At 41.3% G+C, this 20,154-nt stretch overlaps 1 protein-coding gene across 2 annotated transcripts in view; it reads left to right on the top strand.

Moving 5' to 3' along the window:
* The window catches only part of LOC128687510 (uncharacterized), a 117,620-nt gene extending 102,371 nt beyond the window's left edge, over positions 1–15,249 (top strand). For both annotated transcript variants that reach the window (XM_070079923.1, XM_070079922.1), the window contains exon 11: positions 13,026–15,249. In XM_070079923.1, the coding sequence (XP_069936024.1) occupies positions 13,026–15,107 (2,082 nt within the window). In that variant the 3' untranslated portion in view covers positions 15,108–15,249. The remainder of the gene's footprint in view (positions 1–13,025) is intronic.
* Positions 15,250–20,154: the final 4,905 nt, after the last annotated feature.

Raw genomic sequence — 20,154 nt, 5'->3', positions numbered from 1 at the left:
GCTGTCATACCATGCTGACATATCTTTCAAGAAGGATGTTTTATTGGTGTTCTTGTCTTTTAATATAGATGTCATTTCCTCATACAGGTGTATCTCGTTTGGGCAGACCCAAAAACATCTCTTTCTCAAGTGTGGTCACTTGTTTAAAATCCCTGCATATACTATGGGACCACTGACCACACAGAAGGCAAGCAATCCAGGCCTGTCTTCATCCCTTACCCTTTCTGCAGACTACACAGATCTTCATGGTAGTGGTCATCTTACAATACTGGACAACTCTCCTAGCTAGCTACTCTACAATTCCCCGATGTATTTAATTTTTTGTAACAGTTCTTCCGATTTGGCTTTATTTCCAGCGAAACCGTTCGAATCCGCCCGAATCTGGCTTTATTTCCACAAAAAGAATTTGAATCCTCCTGAATCCAGCGAAACTGGAAGAATCCAGTTAGTGGATCACTGTGTATCTTTATTTTTTAATAAGCACTTTAACAGTAGATCTGTCTATCTGTATTTTAACTATTTGTTGTAGTTACTGTTTGAGTGTTTGATACGGCACGTAGAGCCCCGTCAGTTAGCGAAACCAGTCAGAGGATACATTGTTATCAACGAATCCATTTGAATCTGGTCGTTGGATGAATCCGGGCAGATCCAGATTAGGCTCACTGGGTGATTTTGGACTAGCTCATAAAAGGACTACTGGAAAACTGAACACATATTACTGTGTTCAGTTTGATACAGAAAACATAACTTGCGTGTTTGGGCGCCGATGGCTTCAATATATGGAGATTACTGGAGGAATAATGATTTTCGTTGTGTATATTGCGACCACTGCTAACTACAGGTTTCCCACACACTGCGTACATCACTCCATAACAATAAGTACTAACAACTATACACTGTTTATCATATTTCTACAAAACTGTATACTTACTTTTCGTATTTCCTCGAGATTTTGCACCTCTTCATATTTCAACAGGAATGTTTTACTCCCTGATATCACTAATTATAGGTCAGATACACTAGCAGACCTGCGTGGGAGGGCTCTGACGACTGCTGGCAACTGTTTACACAGATGATCAAATTAAATGCAAATTATGTGGTCAGGCATATGGTCACTGTCTTGAACACTATGTGCTTAATTGTACACTTATTGAGGAATACAGAGATAGACAGTATAATAACCTATGTGACATGTCAAGATATCTTATTAATGAAAATAAGATACCAGATATACTAAGCAAATTTCCTAAATTTGCTTGTAACAGATAAGTGAACTGTAGATATAAATCCAAATGTACACTTGTTAACCCTTTTGGGGCCTAGTTCCTAGGCCTTTTGTGTATCCATATGCTCTTGCACTACCATCCACTGGATGGATATGGGGTGCACAATAAACTAGCCACTTTGGTGTCAAAATCTAAAAATCTAATCAAAGTTGCAAGTCCCAGCTGTTTTTCCAGATATTCCATTCCTGCAGATACCAAGTGCATAGAATTTGCATAGGCCTGGTTTCTGCTTGCCCTGGTTTTTTTTTTTTTTTGTGACTGTATTCCCTACTGGTGCTGTTTTCCTGTCTCGTCTCCTTACTATTTTCAGCACTAGTACTAACAGTGGAGCCTTCATCAGTTATTTCTGGTAATTTATCTTCACTATTTCTTGGAGCATCCCTTTGTTTACTATCTCCCGTGGTATTGCTAGTTTGTAACATTGGTTTTTGCATGTCCTTGTCTACACCTGTTTCCCCACTAGAACTCCTGTCACCCTCCAGGCCACTAACATTCATTTCTCCATTCTTACACTTACTGTCTACCAGGACAGCATTTGCACCAGGGACAATAGCACAATCTGACCCAGACTTTTTATTTTCCCATCTGTTATAGAATGCTGTCAAGTTTTCTATGAAGGCCGTTGTGATGTTATCATCTTTTAATACCAATGTGATTTTATTACACAGTTCGATCTCATTTGGGCTTATCCAAAAACACTTCCCTGGTTTAATTACTCTTTTAGATGATTTCTCAATATCTACACAAGGTGCATGGGCCCATTTCCTGCAGAAGTTGCATGTAATCCATGCAGTAGATCATGTGTGTGTTTGGTTGAAGACTACACAGGATTTCATGATGTGATTTTATTGGTTGTTTTCTGTATATTCAACTAATAACCTCCTTAAGGTGTAGATCTGTCTATTTGTTTTGTATCTATTTGTATTTGTATGTGTTTGGGACAATCTTACCACTCTAGTAGTTACTGTTTGGGTGTTTGATAAGGGCATGTAAAACCCCGTCAGCTTATGACTCTGGTCAGATGCCTTATTTTTTTCAACAAATCCATTTGGGTGTTAAGGGTGCCTAGAGACTCTCAGTTTTTCAGTCCAGTCATTGGTTCACTTATTTCTTGGATGAATCCGGATGAATTTAGTCAGTGGATCACTTATTTTGAACAAACCAGTCGGTGATTTTGGACTAGCTCATGAAAGGACTATTGGAATATTATTTAATAGAGTAATATGTGTTCAGTTTCATACAAAAAGTATAGCTTGCATGTTGGAGAAACCGGTGACTTCTGGCAGCTCCTACTAAGACAAACAACCAGTGACCTCTACCACCCTTTTTCACCCCCTGAAGTTTTGGGCACTCACCTGGAGTTTACCTGGAGAGAGTTCCGGGGGTCAACACCCCAGTGGCCCGGTCTGTGACCAGGCCTCATGGTGGATCAGAGCCTGACCAACCAGGCAGTTACTGCTGGCTGCACGCAATCCAACGTACGAGCCACAGCCCGGCTAGTCAGGTACCGGCTTTAGGTGCTTGTCCAGTGCCTGCTTGAAGACAGCCAGGGGTCTATTGATAATCCCCCTTATGTATGCTTATAGATCACCATATTTAGCTTTTCTAGATTTTTTCCAACTCCATCACAACAAATGCTATTTTATCACTATTGTTGACTGGTGAAGATTGCTGGAGGATTATTTGCTTTTCATTGTGTATATTTTGACTGCTGCTAACTTCAAATTTAATGTACTTCCACAAACTGTATGTCTAGTATTTCAAAAAGGAAGAAATTTCTAATGTTCGTCACTTCACCACACTAAGTACCAATTTGTTACTGGTTATTAGCTATGGCAACACTGTGAAAAGGTTTCTGGATGACAAACGATCTTATGTTGTTGTATACATTTACTGACAACTCGACACTGTTTATTATATTTCCACATTGCTGTACACTTTTCGTATTTCCTCAAGATTGTGCACCTTTTCGTATTTCAATAGGCATTTTTTACTCAGTGGTATCACTGAATTATAGGTCAGGTAGTAATAATGTTGGTAGAATTACCGACAATATGTGAAGTAAAAGGACACAAGTGCAACTAATGTGACATTTTATTGTGGTAACGTTTCGCTCTCCAGGAGCGTTGTCAAGCCGATACGCTTGACAAAGCTCCTGGAGAGCGAAACATTGCCACAGTAAAATGTCACATTAGTTGCACCTGTGTCCTTTTACTTTACATATAGGTCAGGTACACTAGCAAGTTTAGGAAGATTATTAACGCGAGCTGACCTGCGTGGTACGGTCCTGGCGACTGCTGGCAACTGTTTACAACGTGAACCTATCTCTTTGGGCCTAATGCTTCAGCCTTAATTTTCACCTTAGCATTTGTTATGGTATCTTATCTATATACGTACTACAGTACCACTGTGATATACACTATAGCACTATGTATGACACTGTTATCAGGGAGACTTTCTTTCCTCTGACAAAATTGTTTTATTTTTATTTGTACACGGCATGCTAAGCCTATAGTTTACCTCTGGGAGTATGGCTCTACTATGGTATTGCACACTAATTCTTCCTTTTTTGACTCAGTGTGTGGAAAATTGCATTTATCTGAATGTAACTAATTATGTACATAACAGTAAATGATAACAAAGATAATTATTATTTATTAATGTTACATAGACAAGTAGGAATTTGGGACACCTAGGTCGCAAAAAATGTCCCCCTTCAATACCTATCACTGTCATAACCACAAGTTGCTCTGGACCTATTAATTAAATGAATTATACATCAGGAATTCTGGTAAATATATAAATTTCTGGACTGTATATTAAAAAATGATTATATATAAACACAATTACATAACAGAAGGAAAACATATCTTAATATCACTCACCAATTTGACTGGATATTAAGTTGTATCATACTCAGAAAAACCTCACTAACTAAATTTATGAAAACACTGGCCAGAATTATACACAAATCTAGAGAGCTTATCTGAGGTTCCTGGAGCAGTCTTGTCCAGTCGTCTGATATCTCAAGTTATGCAGGAATGCATATCCAACAATTTCGCCTCCTATTTGAGAGGTGTCAATCCAATTTTAACCTCTAGAGCACGAAAAATTCTTCCCATTATATTAACGTTGTATCCAATTCAAAACCAAGATGGCGAGTCCCCTTCTGTGCAGGCGCAGGCTCAGTTTCCCATTTTCCATAATACAATTTTTATTAAATACAATATAGGCCATCTATTTACTTATAAATTACCGTATTTACGAAAAATATATACAGTATTTTCCACACAGTGTATACTATTTTCTGCTAGATTAGTTCCAAGCGCTGGAGGGATGTACCTTATAAGTTCACTGGCACAGTTTAAAGGTCTAGCACGCAAGAGAAACCATGATAATCGCGAAAAACACGGAGTATGGCAGAGCACGCAGAGCACAGAACTACCAGCCAGTTTATTCCAAACGGGTGCTTCGTACTCCAATATGGGCCTGATGTGCACAGTGTACAGAGTCTAGATTCCTTACTGAAGTGTCAGAACTCTATTCTCAGGTTTTCCAGGTGCCCATATGCTGCAGCAGTTATTTGGTCAATGTGCACCTCAGGAGATGTGCTCGGTATTATACTCGCCCCAAGATCCTTTTTCTTGAGTGAGGTTTGCAGTCTTTCCCTTCCCCCCTAGCCTGTATTCAGTCTGCGGTCTTCTTTACCCTTCCACAATCTTCATGACTTTGCACTTGGTGAGGTTAAACTCTAGGAGCCAGTTGCTGGACCAGGCTTGCATCCTGTCTAGATCCCTTTGTAGTCCTGCCTGATCCTCATCTGATTGAATTCTCTTCATTAGCTTGACATTGTCTGCAAACAGAGACACTTCTGAATCTATCTTTTCCGTTATGTCATTCGCATATACCTGAAACAGCACCAATTCTAGGACTGATCCCTGTGGAACCCTGCTCGTCACAGGCGCCCACTCTGACACCTAATCACGTACCATGATTCATTGTTTCCTTCTTGTCAGGTGTTCTATGGTTCATTGTAGTGCCTTTCCTGTTATACCTAACTGATCCTCTAGTTTTTGTACAAATCTCTTGTTTGGAACTGTGTTGATAGCCTTCTTGTAGTCCAAGAAAATGCAGTCTACTCACCCCTCTCTCTTTGTCTTACTTCCACCACCTTGTCATAAAACTTCAGTAGGTTTGTGATGCAAGATTTCCCTTCCCTGAAACCGTGCTGGTTGTCATGTATAAGCTCATTCCTTTCTATGTGCTTCACTTCTTTTCTCCTGATTATCTTCTCCATGACTTTGCATACTATACATGTCAGTGACACTGGTCTGTAGTTTAATGCTGTGCATCTGTCTCCTTTCTTAAAAACTTTTTCAGCGATGAGAAATTTCAATTACTCAGATATGGTAAACACGAGGAAATTAAATCTTCATCAGAGTACAAAACAAATTCTGGCCACAAAATAGAGCGAAACACCAACGTCAAAGACCTGGGAGTGATCATGTTGGAGGATCTCACCTTCAAGGACCATAACATTGTATCAATCGCATCTGCTAGAAAAATGACAGGATGGATAATGAGAACCTTCAAAACTAGGGATGCCAAGCCCATGATGACACTCTTCAGGTCACTTGTTCTATCTAGGCTGGAATATTGCTGCACACTAACAGCACCTTTCAAGGCAGGTGAAATTGCTGACCTAGAAAATGTACAGAGAACCTTCACGGCACGCATAACAGAGATAAAACACCTCAATTACTGGGAGCGCTTGAGGTTCCTGAACCTGTATTCCCTGGAACGCAGGCAGGAGTGATACATGATTATATACACCTGGAAAATCCTAGAGGGACTAGTACCGAACTTGCACACGAAAATCACTCACAACGAAAGCAAAAGACATGGCAGATGATGCAACATCCCCCCAATGAAAAGCAGGGGTGTCACTAGCACGTTAAGAGACCATACAATAAGTGTCAGGGGCCCAAGACTGTTCAACTGCCTCCCAGCATACATAAGGGGGATTACCAACAGACCCCTGGCAGTCTTCAAGCTGGCACTGGACAAGCACCTGAAGTCGGTTCCTGACCAGCCGGGCTGTGGCTCGTACGTTGGTTTGCGTGCAGCCAGCAGTAACAGCCTGGTTGATCAGGCTCTGATCCACCAGGCGGCCTGGTCACAGACCGGGCCGCGGGGGCGTTGACCCCCGGAACTCTCTCCAGGTAACTCCAGGTAAGATGTGTTGAAGATTGTTGTTAGTGGCACACACTGTCTCTGTTCCCCTCTCAGTACCCAGCCTCTTTACCTCCTAGTTGGTTGTGTGTATTGTGTCCAGCATGTAGTGTACACCATTCCAGTTTTCCAGAATCCTTTCTGTCTCCACTGGAGATAGATCCTTAAATCTCATCTCTTCATATACAGTGGACCCCCGCATAACGATATTAATCCGTTCATGAGAGCTCATTGTTATGCGAAATTATCGTTATGCGAATGAATTTTCCCCATAAGAAATAATGGAAATCAAATTAATCCGTGCAAGACACCCAAAAGTATGAAAAAAAAAATTTTTCCAAATGAAATATACATTTTCCTACACACAAAGAGAAGGATACATGCACAATAGTAGAGTAGTACATGCACAGTATATATTGTGCATGTACTACTCTACTAAATGAAGAATAAATGACACTTACCTTTATTGAAGATGCAGCAATGACTGATGAGACACTGTGTCATGGGAGTGCCTTTTCCTCCTGGGTACTGTAGGTCCTGTTTGGCATTTTCTTCCAGAACAGGCCTTATCACACTGTGTATGCCACTACGATTCTTAAATCTCTCAAACCAACCTTTGCTGGCTTTAAATTCACCAATATGAGCACTAGTTCCAGGCAATTTTCCTTGTTCACCTGGGTGTTAGTCGACTGGTGTGGGTTGCATCCTGGGAGACAAGATGAAGGACCCCAATGGAAATAAGTTACGACAGTCTTCGATGACACTGACTTTTTTGGGTTATCCTGGGTGGCTAACCCTCTGGGGTTAATTGTTTCTTGGTATTCTCAATAAGCCACACCAACAGCAGCAGCAGCTGACAGTGCTACAGCAGCAGCTGACGATGCTACAGCAGCAGTAGACGATGCTACAGCAGCAGCAGACAGTACTACACCAGCAGCAGCAGCTGATGGTGGTACAGCAGCAGCAGCAGCTGACAGTGCTACAGCAGCAGCAGACAATGCTACAGCAGCAGCAGATGGTACTACAGCAGCAGCAGCAGCAGCAGCTGACGGTGGTACAGCAGCAGCAGACGGTGCTACAGCAGCAGCAGCAGCTGACAGTGCTACAGCAGCAGCAGCAGCTGACAGTGCAGCAGCAGCAGCAGCTGACAGTGCTACAGCAGCAGCAGACGATGCTACAGCAGCAGCAGACGATGCTACAGCAGCAGCAGACGGTACTACAGCAGCAGCAGCAGCAGACGGAACTACAGCAGCAGCAGCAGCTGATGGTGGCACAGCAGCAGCAGCAGCTGATGGTGCTACAGCAGCAGCAGCAGCAGCAGCTGACTGTGCTACAGCAGCAGCAGCATCAGCAGTTGACCATGGTACCACAGTATTTCGATAATATTTCTCACCCTTTTTACCACAGGGTTGGCACTAGAAGCTTTCTTGGGGCCCATGGTCACTTATTTTGCAGATGAAATCACCAAAAACACTGTAATAATACGAAATGTTACGATTGTATGCTTGGATGTTACCGCGGAGGCTGGCTTGTAAACAATGCCACTGGCGGAACATGTGAAGCTGGCTCAGGCCGCACATTAGACGCGTCTCGGACGAATAGTGTTGAGCGGGTTTTTTAGCGGTATGCGAGGCAAAATCTTAGCGATAAAATGTATCGGTATGCGGATTTAACGTTATGTGATGCCAACGGTATGCGGGGGTCCACTGTACTTCTCGGTCGTTTCTTGTGATCCCCCCTCCTTCCTTCCTCAGCCTGATTACCGGGTCCTTGACTGTTGTTTTTCTCCTGATGTGGCTGTACAACAACTTTGGGTCAGACCTGGCTTTTGATGCTATGTTATTTTTAGCATTGCCGCTGGGCCTACCTCCTTAGCTGTGCATATTCGTTTCTGGCTATTCAACTAATCTCCTTATTTTCCTAGGTCCTTTGTCTTCTATACTTTATCCATTTCCAGTGGCCTGGTGGCAAAAGCTCTCACTTTACATGGTGAGGGGTCTGAGTTCGATTCTCGGCAAGGGTAGAAACGTTGGGTATGTTTCCTTACACCGGTTGTCCATGTTCACCCCTCAATAATAATGGATACCTGGGTGTGCGTCGCATCCAGGGACAAAACTGACCTAATTTGCCTGAAATGCTCTGCATAACAAGTGGCTTTCTGTTTAGTAATATGTCATTGATGTCAGCTAGGCCTATATACCTTGTACATGTACTTGTAGAAATAAGGATATTATCATTATTATTATTATTATTCTCTAGTTCACTTAGTTTTGGCCTCTCTACACCTTTGGGTGATAAAGTTGGCAGAATTACCGACAATATGTAAAGTAAAAGGACACAAGTGCAACTAATGTAACATTTTATTGTGGCAATGTTTCGCTCTCCAGGAGCTTTATCAAGCCATTACAAACAATACATGGACACAGAGGGTATATAAAGGCTCAGAGTGAGGTGCAATACTAGTGAGGTACCATTTCGATGTTTACTAGTGGTAGTAGTAGTAGTAGTAGTGATAAAAGTACAGTAGTCCCTCGTTTTTTGTAATTAATCCGTTCCTGGAGCCGTTACTATAAACGAAATTTACGATTTACGAATCAATTTTCCCCATAAGAAATAATGTAAATACAATTAATCCGTTTCTGACTCCCAGAAGTATTAAAACAAAAAAAATTTAACATGAAATATACATGTAGTAGTACATAAACAATACAATGGGAAATAATGAATGAAACATTAACAGCATAACACTTACCTTTATTGGAGATTCTTCTTAGTGTATGGGAGACTGGAGGAGGAGAGAGAGTGGATTGTTTATAGTTTGGAAGGGAAATCCCCTTCCATCAACACCTCAGGTACCATTTGCTTTTCTGGGGTTGCTTCTCTTCTCTGTTTCTTAATGCCACTAGGACCACCTTGAGAGTCACTGGAGTCCTGTTTCACAAAATAACTGTGGAGAGAGCTCTGTTTCTGGCGTCTCTTTAACACTTCCCTAAAATGGCCCAAGACTTTGTCACTGTATATGTTGCCAACCTGGCTTGCAACAACCTTGTTAGGGTGACGTTTCTCCATAAAGCTTTCCATCTTACCCCACATAGTAAAAATCTCTTTAATTTTTGAAAAGGCACCTTCTTCCATTTCTCTTCCTCCTCTGCAGCAAGATTCTGAGCTGCGATGTGTTGCTCTTCCTGCTGAAGCTCTTGCAGCTCCTCAGTGGTGAGCTCTTCATTGTGGTCTTCCACCAATTCTTCCACATCCTCCAAACTCACATCCAACCCCATGGAACTCCCCAGTGCCACAATTGATTTTACAACAGACATAGGCTCATTAGGGTCAGTCCCAAATCCTTCAAAATCCCTCTTGTCGACACAATCTGGCCACAATTTTCTCCAGGCAGAGTTCAAAGTCCTGGTAGTCACTCCCTCCCAAGCCATACCTATAAGGGTTATGCAATGGAGGATGCTGAAGTGTTCTCTCCAAAATTCCCTTAGGGTCAAGTGAGTGTCTGTCGACACAGTCAAGCACCTGTGAAACATTGCTTTTGTGTAGAGTTTTTTAAAGTTTGCAATAACCTGCTGGTCCATGGGTTGGAGGAGAGGAGTGGTATTCGGGGGCAAGAACTTTACTGTGATGAACCCAAACTCCTCGAAAATTAGGTCATCCAAGTTTGGAGGATGAGCAGGTGCATTGTCCATTACTAGCAGGCACTTGAGATCCAATTTCTTTTCCAGGAGATACTCCTTCACACTAGGGCCAAACACATCATTGAACCACTCAACGAAAATTTCCCTCGTGACCCATGCCTTACTATTAGATTTCCAAAACACACACAATTTACTCTTCATAACATTGTTTTTCCTGAACACTCTGGGATTTTCAGAATGGTACACTAGTAATGGCTTCACTTTGAAATCCCCACTAGCATTAGCACAGAACATTAGCGTCAGCCTGTCTTTCATAGGCTTGTGTCCTGGCATTGCCTTTTCCTCTTGTGTAATGAAGGTCCTCTTTGCCATTTTCTTCCAAAAGAGGCCTGTTTCGTCACAATTGAACACTTGTTCAGGTTTCAGTCCTTCAGCCTCTATGTACTCCTGGAATTCATGCACATATTTTTCAGCCGCCTTGTGGTCCGAACTGGCAGCCTCACCATGCCTTACCACACTGTGTATGCCAGTATGGTTCTTAAATCTCTCAAACCAGCCTTTTCTGACCTTAAATTCACTCACTTCACCACTATTTGCAGGCAATTTCTTTACCAAATCTTCATGCAACTGCGTAGCCTTTTCACAAATAATCGAAGTCATAAGAGTATCTCCTGCTAATTGTTTCTCATTTGTCCACACCAATAATAGCTTCTCAACCTCTTCCAGTACTGGTGATCTCATTTTTGTCAGCATAGTTACTCCCTTTGCAACAACAGCATCCTTTATTTCCTTTTTCTTGGCCACTACGGAACGTAAGGTTGTGTAGGGTTTCTTATACATCCTGGACAGTTCGGCCACACTTGTACCACTTTCATATTGTTCATTGATGGTTTTCTTAAATTCAGTCGTATTTCTCACCTTCTTTACCACAGGCTTGGCACTAGGAGCTTTCTTTGGAGCCATGGTAGCTTATTTAGTACTTGCAAGCACTAAAATAAATGGAATATTATGAAATATTTCGCTGGAGCATGTGAGGGGACCTTCGCTCACTGGTAAACAATGCCAGACTGGCTGCCGCCCCGGCTCACGCCGTGGGTACGCGTCCCGGACGAATTACGACTCGCGAGTCAACCTATGAAAAGCGAGTCCATGTTCATACGAAAATATCCCTATGATTGGCGAATTTTACGATTGCCGGGAACTACGAAAAGCGGGGGACCACTGTAATACAATATGGTAGAGCAATTAATTCGTACATGAGTAAAAGGATATAAAAGCTATTACTTGGGTAACATAAAAATAGGTTGGACAAATATAGACTGGAAAGAGGCAGGTTGTTTCAGTGTTCACTCTTTGCAATGTGCTTTGTGTAGTATAACAGGAGAGACTATGTGATGGCAGGGTTTACTGTTTTCAGGAGGATCCTTGCTAAGACTTTGGAGATGGTGAAGCTGCCGTTGTTTTGTTTAATTGTATTCAAAACAGCGTTCAATGCTGATTCGAGGCACTTGCTTCTGCGGAAATTAGTTTCTTTGATCACTAATTGGGCGTCTCTGAATTTCGTGAGATGATTGGTGGAATTTCGGTGTTGTACACAGGCGTTGTTCAAGTTATCATTCCTACATGCGTAAATGTGTTCATTGAGGCGGGTGTCGAGGTTTCTTGCTGTTTCACCTACGTAAATCTTGTCACAGCCTCCACAGGGTATAGTGTAAACTCCTGCATTGACTGGTTTGTGGTGCTTGGATTTTGTCCTGGTTAGATCCTTTATTGAAGTGCTAGAAGCGATGGCGACTCTGGTGTTAGCTTGTGAAAGTACTTTTGAGACATTCAGTGCAGATGCAAGTGCCTCAAATCAGCACTGAACGCTGTTTCGAATACAATTAAACAAAACAACGGCAGCTTCACCATCTCCGAAGTCTTAGTAAGAATCCTCCTGAAAACAGTAAACCCTGCCATCACATAGTCTCTCCTGTTATACTACACAAAGCACATTGCAAAGAGTGAACACTGAAACAACCTGCCTCTTTCCAGTCTATATTTGTCCAACCTATTTTTATGTTACCCAAGTAATAGCTTTTATATCCTTTTACTCATGTACGAATTAATTGCTCTACCATATTGTATTACTTTTATCACTACTATTATCACTACTATTACTACTACTACTACTACTACCACTAGTGAACATCGAAATGGTACCTCACTAGTATTGCACCTCACTCTGAGCCTTTATATACCCTCTGTGTCCATGTATTGTTTGTAATGGCTTGATAAAGCTCCTGGAGAGCGAAACGTTGCCACATTAAAATGTCACATTAGTTGCACTTGTGTCCTTTTACTTTACATACCTTTGGGTGAACCAAGAGCTCGCTCGTTCTGGTCTTCCCATTATTTCTGTCGCACTTGAGAACGAACCTCTCCTCTGCCTCCTTGCATTTTGATGTCACATACTTCATCTTTTTATTTACTTATTTTCCCACCAGTTCTCTTTCCAACTGAACCTTATGCAGGAAATTCCTCATGCCTGTGTAGTTCCCTCTTTTGTAGTTTGGCTTCTCCCATCCTACTCTTCCAGCATCCCACTCCACTTGTAACTCTGTATTCGAAGCTGAGGACCATGCAACCACTAACTCCAGGGGCCTTTCATGTGTGATGTCATCAATGTTTGAACTACTCAAAGTGAATATGAAGTCCAGTCTGGCTGGTTCATCCTTGTGTGTATGTGTGTGTCTGTACTCGCCAATATGTAATTGCAGGAATCAATTCACAGCCCCTGTGTAAGAGAAGGAGCTCATCCAGTGGCTTATCTGTATTCTCTCACAATAATTATTACTAACTCTGCATATTTAAATTTATGTTGCAGGAGTATGCCAGTAAGCTGTGTTGGGAGGCCATGAAAATTCACGAGAGAGAAAACACAGACTTGTGTAAGGCAGTGAAGAGGCTTGCTGCTGAGGTGAGAAAAAATGGACCCAAGTTTTCATGGGAATTCATAGACGAAAAGCAGAATGGAAATGGTGCTAAAATGCGTAGTAAGAGAGCCAGAAGCTTTCTGTGCACAGCAGCATCACTTGGAATGTCTCTTACGTGCCAGATGCTGGGTCTTGAAGACTTCCACCTTCATCCCCTACCATCAGAGAATCATCCTGTGGAACTTTCACTAGAAAGACAACAGTTTGAAACTTTATACACATTACTTAGAGATCTTCACATGCCTCTAGTTTCCCTTATGAAAAATGAAGACCTTCCTCAAACTCTTTGTCAAGAAGTTGAACTGGCTGAACTGGAGCAATTAAAAGTGTTATTGAAAAGGTACACTAATAATAATAAGTTTTCGGACTTAATGAAGCAAGTTGAAGCTGCTTACCGTGGTCAGGAGGTCACTTTGGAAAACACTATTTTGATTGCTATATCTCGCCTAGGGTTAGTATCGCTATTTTTCAAATTATCTAACAAAATAAATGATGTTAATGTCAATAGCATTGTCGATGAACTTACAGGAACTAAGATGCTACATGTGGCTGCTCTCTACGGCCGTCTGGGCATGATTGAATATCTGCTGTATAATGGAGCCGACATACAGGCAGAAGATAAAAGAGGACTAACGGCGGCACATCTAGCTGCTGTTAAAGGTAATAAAGAATGCCTGGAGTACCTGCATGACTACATGACTAAAAAGGGGATAAGGTCAAAAATTCCTTCGGACAAACATCCAACAGCTGAGCAGCTACTCAGCGGTTACGAAAACTATGTAAAAGATTTTAATTTGGTACTCCTGCCTGAAGAATATAGACAAGAAATTCTGAGTGAACCTCTCTTTGCTACTAAAGCAAGACTAGTACTGAAGAAAAAGGAATCAGAGCTAAAAATCTCAGATCTTGAGTCGCTGCGAAAATATGCTTGCAAGTGGAACATGGAAAAAGGTGAAAGCAGAATGCATATGCTTCAAGAAGAGATAGGGCGCTTCTTGCAAGAAGTTGGAAAAGCTAATTCTCTTTTCAATGGATTTTTTTTTACTTCATCCCAGAAAGCCAAGAAAACGTGCAAACCTGTAGATTCATTGGATGTATACTTGGAGGTCAACAGTGGACAATTCGGAGACTATAAGATAGAACACAACTATGCTGATCCATGTATAGTAACTCTCATCTCTCTCAACAGTCAAAAAAGTTCAGGAGCTTCTTTCTTGAATGATGAGTTTGAAAAGACAGTAAGACAGACTCTGGAAACTTACGTTTTTGAGTTATCAACGATTTGGTTAATATATCCTTGGTTGACAGTGACAGATATAGGGCTCTCGATATATTTAGTATGGCACTATAAAGAAAAGACTGCCTCACATGATCAGGAAAGAACTGCTTTGCTTAAAATAAATATCGTACCTGTGATAAAACTAGATTATCAAAAAGATAATTACGAGATCACTCTTCCTCCCTTTTTAAACGGCTGCATAACTCCTCATATCCCTGTCCATTTGGCCAGCAGCAGGAAGGGTACCTGGACCTATGTTCTCACACAAATGGAAAATTGGATATACAGCCAGCTGCCAGAAAGGAAGAAGACAGTATACGTGGCGTGCAATGTGCTGTGTAAGATGTTGCGAAATTGCTGGTGGTTTCCGGTGCAACATAGTCGTCGCCATGGTCGAGCTTGGCACTGCTACTCTCTTGGTATTAAGACTGTCTCTGACAGACTTCTTAGGTCACTCTTCCTCGAGGAGCTGAGAGACTCACAGGAAGTGGACTGGGAGCCTTCCAAGTTCTTGGATCGTATGATATCAACATTCAAGAGAGCCACTTTCTTGAACATCGATGGAAAATTACAACCAAAGAAGCAACTTCGCCTCATTTTAGACCCTCTTCATTCATCCCAGGATGCAAACTTCATTGTCACCGCAGTTGTGGATTACCTTGAGAAGCTGAAGTGTCAGTTTGAAGAATACTAAGCTGAGACAAAATCCTTTTCTGGGAGGCCCTAGACAGTAGCACTGAACATTACTGTTTTATGTTGTCATAACAACGGTGCTATGTGAAGCCCCTGTACAGCTACTATATTTGCTTATTAAAATAAAAGTTTTATAACAAAAAGTAGTTTAAATTAATATAGTATAGAACCATAGGTGTGAGAGAACCTTGATATCATGAAATGCGAGATAAATCTTGTGTATAATGAAAAGAGCGAAATCTTTACAATATACTAAATAGCGAGGTTTGAGAGTGACCTTTACTATTATGAAAAAGTGTCAAGGATCTCAGGTATAATCAGGCGGTATGTGATAGACCTATGGTATAAGTAAGTTACCTCATGAATATGCTGAAGAGAGAGAGCTGTGATATATACAAAAAGACACGAGTCATTTGGCATAAAGAGAGAGCTTTGATGTACTAAAGAGATGCAACAGAGATCACTGATATAAAGAAGGCCCGTCTTCAGTATTAAGTTCATGGGGAACTACTCCCCCAAGGGAGGTTGTTGATGCCTTCCATCTCCCCCTCCCCCACAGGCACCATGTAATTCCAAAAGGGTTTAGCACTCCCCATTATAATTATTATTATGGGGAAGTGTTGAGCCCAAATGGTACTCATTCTGTATACTAGAGAGAGCTTTGTTATACCCAAGATGTGCATGCGAGATCACTGATATAACAAATAGATAATAAGATCTTTATTATTATAATTGCTATGACCTTGAGGGGTCATACAATGCTAAGGAAATGGGAGGTCATCGAGTTTGATCCATGGAAAGAAAGGGTAACTTTAATGAAGCCTTTAATATCTTTATTGCAATCATCAGCAATCTCTTGCCATAGTTATATGCAATATCTTTTTCCATACATATTTTTTTAAATGTGCAAGATCTGTAGTACGTTCATAACTCAAGCACTCTGTTGTTCTCTGTGAGAGTTCTGGGTGTATACATCACACTGTCACACTGCTGCACTTACTGTGAGAGCTCTGGTTGTACATACACACTGTCACACTGCTGCAACATTTTCATTTTCATTAATCCATCTATGATATTTTTTCAAAATTATATAATAAACACGATACATAACATATAAAGATGATAAATACACCCCACAGTAGAATAAACAAACTTAAATATGAGAAGTGGTATGGTAGCCAGATGACTTGTACAAGTGATGGCAAGAATAACGTTTTCTCTAGTCCAACATAAGAGAAAATGTGTTACTGGGGGGGTAGCTGTAGAAAATCATTCCTTTCGTATGCCTTCACTCAGAGCGTCATTTCTTCTAAAAATGGTGTTACATGAGAATGGGAGTGTTCCTCTTTATTTATTCTACCGTATCAACAGAGAGACAACTTGTACACAAACCAGATGTGTTTGCCTAGTTTGTTTACATAACTCTGCACCTGTCCTCTTTCATGTACTCATTCTCTTCTCTCTCTCATTTATTTGTTTTATCTCGTTTACTCACTTACTCACCTCTGACCCTACATTATAATTACAAATATTTTAAGGTAAGTAATGAGTGAACTGTACATGCATTTTATCGCTCTGGGATGCTTAAATGTCATAGAATATTATGTGTGGGTGGGGTGGCCTGGTATGGTAGCCTGACTGGCTACCATACATACCACACTTGATTTCTTACAATAAATACTACTCATCTCACCCTAGATTAAAACTACAAATATTTTAGGGTAAGTAATGAGTGTACTATACAGTGGACCCCCGCATAGCGACTTTAATCCGTGCAAGAGGGCTGATTGTTATGCGAAATGTTCGGTATGCGAATGAATTTTCCCCATAAGAAATAATGGAAATCAAATTAATCCGTGCAAGACACCCAAAAGTATGAAAAAAAAAAATTTTACCACATGAAATATACATTTTCCTACACACAAAGAGAAGGATACATGCACAATAGTAGAGTAGTACATGCACAATATATATTGTGCATGTACTACTCTACTAAATGAAGAATAAATGACACTTACCTTTATTGAAGATGCAGCAATGACTGATGAGACACTGTGTCCTGGGAGTGCCTTTTCCTCCTGAGTACTGTAGGTCCTGTTTGGCATTTTCTTCCAGAACAGGCCTTATCACACTGTGTATGCCACTACAATTCTTAAATCTCTCAAACCAACCTTTGCTGGCTTTAAATTCACCAATATGAGCACTAGTTCCAGGCATTTTTCCCTGTTCACCTGGGTGTTAGTCGACTGGTGTGGGTTGCATCCTGGGAGACAAGATTAAGGACCCCAATGGAAATAAGTTAGACAGTCTTCGATGACACTGACTTTTTTGGGTTATCCTGGGTGGCAAATCCTCTGGGGTTAATTGTTTCTTGGTATTCTCAATAAGCCACACCAACAACGGTGCTACAGCAGCAGCAGCAGCTGACGGTGGTACAGCAGCAACAGACGATGCTACAGCAGCAACAGACGATGCTACAGCAGCAGCAGACGATGCTACAGCAGCAACAGACGATGCTACAGCAGCAGCAGACGATGCTACAGCAGCAGCAGACGATGCTACAGCAGCAGCAGACGATGCTACAGCAGCAGCAGACGATGCTACAGCAGCAGCAGACGATGCTACAGCAGCAGCAGACGGTACTACAGCAGCAGCAGCAGCTGACGGTGGTACAACAGCAGCAGCAGCTGACAGTGCAGCAGCAGCTGACAGTGCAGCAGCAGCTGACAGTGCAGCAGCAGCTGACGGTGGTACAGCAGCAGCTGTACCACCAATAGTAGCGATGGTTGATTGGGGTTTATTATACAACCTGGCCAGCTCGGAGACACGCACTCCACTTTCATACTTATCAATGATCTTTTTCTTCATCTCTATAGTAATTCTCACCCTTATTGCTGTAGGGTTGGCACTAGAAGCTTTCTTGGGGCCCATGGTCACTTATTTTCCAGAAAAAATCACCAAAAACACTGTAAATACGAAATGTTCCGATTGTATGCTTGGATGTTACCGCGGAGGCTGGCTGGTAAACAATGCCACCGGCGGAACATGTGAGCGTGGCTCAGGCCGCACATTGGACGCGTCTCGGACGAAGGGCGGTGAGCGGGTTTTTGGGCGGTATGCGAGGCAAAATTTTTGCGAAAAAAGCGAGCGGTACGGTATGCAATGCGTGCGGTATGCGGGGGTCCACTGTATGTGTATTTTACTTTTTTATTGTTTTTAATGCCTAGTTCTATTGATAACTTAATACAGTGGACCCCCGCATAACGATTACCTCCGAATGCGACCAATTATGTAAGTGTAATTATGTAAGTGCGTTTGTACGTGTATGTTTGGGGGTCTGAAATGGACTAATCTACTTCACAATATTCCTTATGGGAACAAATTCAGTCAGTACTGGCACCTGAACATACTTCTGGAGTGAAAAAATATCGTTAACCGGGGGTCCACTGTATATGTAAGTGTAAACTTGTTATCTAGTATTTCTATGCATTTATAAGTGAAAAAAAAAGGGTGTTCCACTTTACAGCAGATTCTGCTTTATGGCAGTAGCCTGGAACCCAACCTGCCATATAAGTGGGGCCCTACTGTATACACTGTCATACTGCTGCACTTACTGTGATAGCTCTGGCTGTGTATACACACTGTCACACTGCTGCACTTACTGTGAGAGCTCTGGTTGTATATACACACTCTCAAACTGTTGCACTTACTGTGAGAGCTCTGGTTGTATATAAACACTGTCAAACTGCTGCACTTATTGTGAGAGCTCTGGATGTATACACACTCATGTACTCCCACGCTAACTGGCAAGATTTTCTTTTTCTAAAGAGTCAGATATTTTTCCAACACAGTAATAAGTTTCAATGAACATGTATTTGTGCTGTATATTCCACATACATACAGTACAAATACAGGTACAGTGGACCCTCGGTTATCAGCTGTAATCCGTTCCAGGTCGGCTGAAAACCGAAATAATATTTCCCATAAGAATTCATGTAAATACAATTAATTCGTTCCAGACAAAAATATTCACCAAAAAAATAATTTTTTTAACATTTATATAAATATTACAGTACGGCCCCACTTGTACGGCAGGTTAGGTTCCAGGCTACTGCCGGAAAGCAGACTTCACCGGCAAGCAGAACGCCATTTTTTCCACTTATAAATGTATATAAATGCCAGATGACAAGTTTACACTAACATATATTAAGTTAGCAATAGAACTTAGGCATTAAAAAATAATAAAAAATAAAATACACACACAGTACACTCATTATTTACCTCAAAATATTCGTAGTCTTACTGTAGGGCAAAAGGTGAGTAGCATTTACTATAAGAAGTTAGGTGTGGTAGCCCTCCTGGCCACCCCCACCCACATATAATATACTACGATAATGCTTAAATAGTGATAAAATGCATATACAGTACACTCATTACTTACCTTAAAATATTTGTAGTCTTAATGTAGGGTGAAAGGTGAAAAGTATTTATTTGTAGAAAGTGGTGTGGTAGGTAGGGTAGTGTAGGGAAGCCAGCCTGGCCAGCCTGGCCAGCCTGGCCACCCCACCCACTATGTAAACAAACAGATGATGCATCTGGTTGTGATTCATAAACATTCATACAAACACCTTATATTGTGTACAAGTTGTCTCCACAGTGGTACAGTAGAATAAATAAAGACCAACACTTCCATTCTCATGTAATTTTTAGAAGGAATGATGCTCTGACAAATTATTATTACAGTGGACCCTCGCATAACGCTATTAATCCGTTCCTGAGAGCTCAATGTTATGCGAAATTATCGTTATGCGAATGAATTTTCCCCATAAGAAATAATGGAAATCAAATTAATCTATTCCTGACACCCCAAAGTATGAAAAAAAAAAAATTTACCGCATGAAATATTAATTTTAATAAACACAAACTGAAGAAGACATGCACAGTTACATGACACTTACATTTATTGAAGATCTGATGATGATTGATGGGATGGGAGGAGGGGAGTGTGTTGATGGTCTTAGTGTTCAAAAGGGGAATCCCCTTCCATT

This window comes from Cherax quadricarinatus, unplaced genomic scaffold (genome assembly GCF_038502225.1).
Source record: "Cherax quadricarinatus isolate ZL_2023a unplaced genomic scaffold, ASM3850222v1 Contig45, whole genome shotgun sequence".
NCBI classification, from domain to species: Eukaryota; Metazoa; Arthropoda; class Malacostraca; order Decapoda; family Parastacidae; genus Cherax; species Cherax quadricarinatus.
The sequence above is the reverse complement of the archived record's forward strand: the minus strand, read 5'-3'. Positions and strand labels throughout refer to the sequence as shown.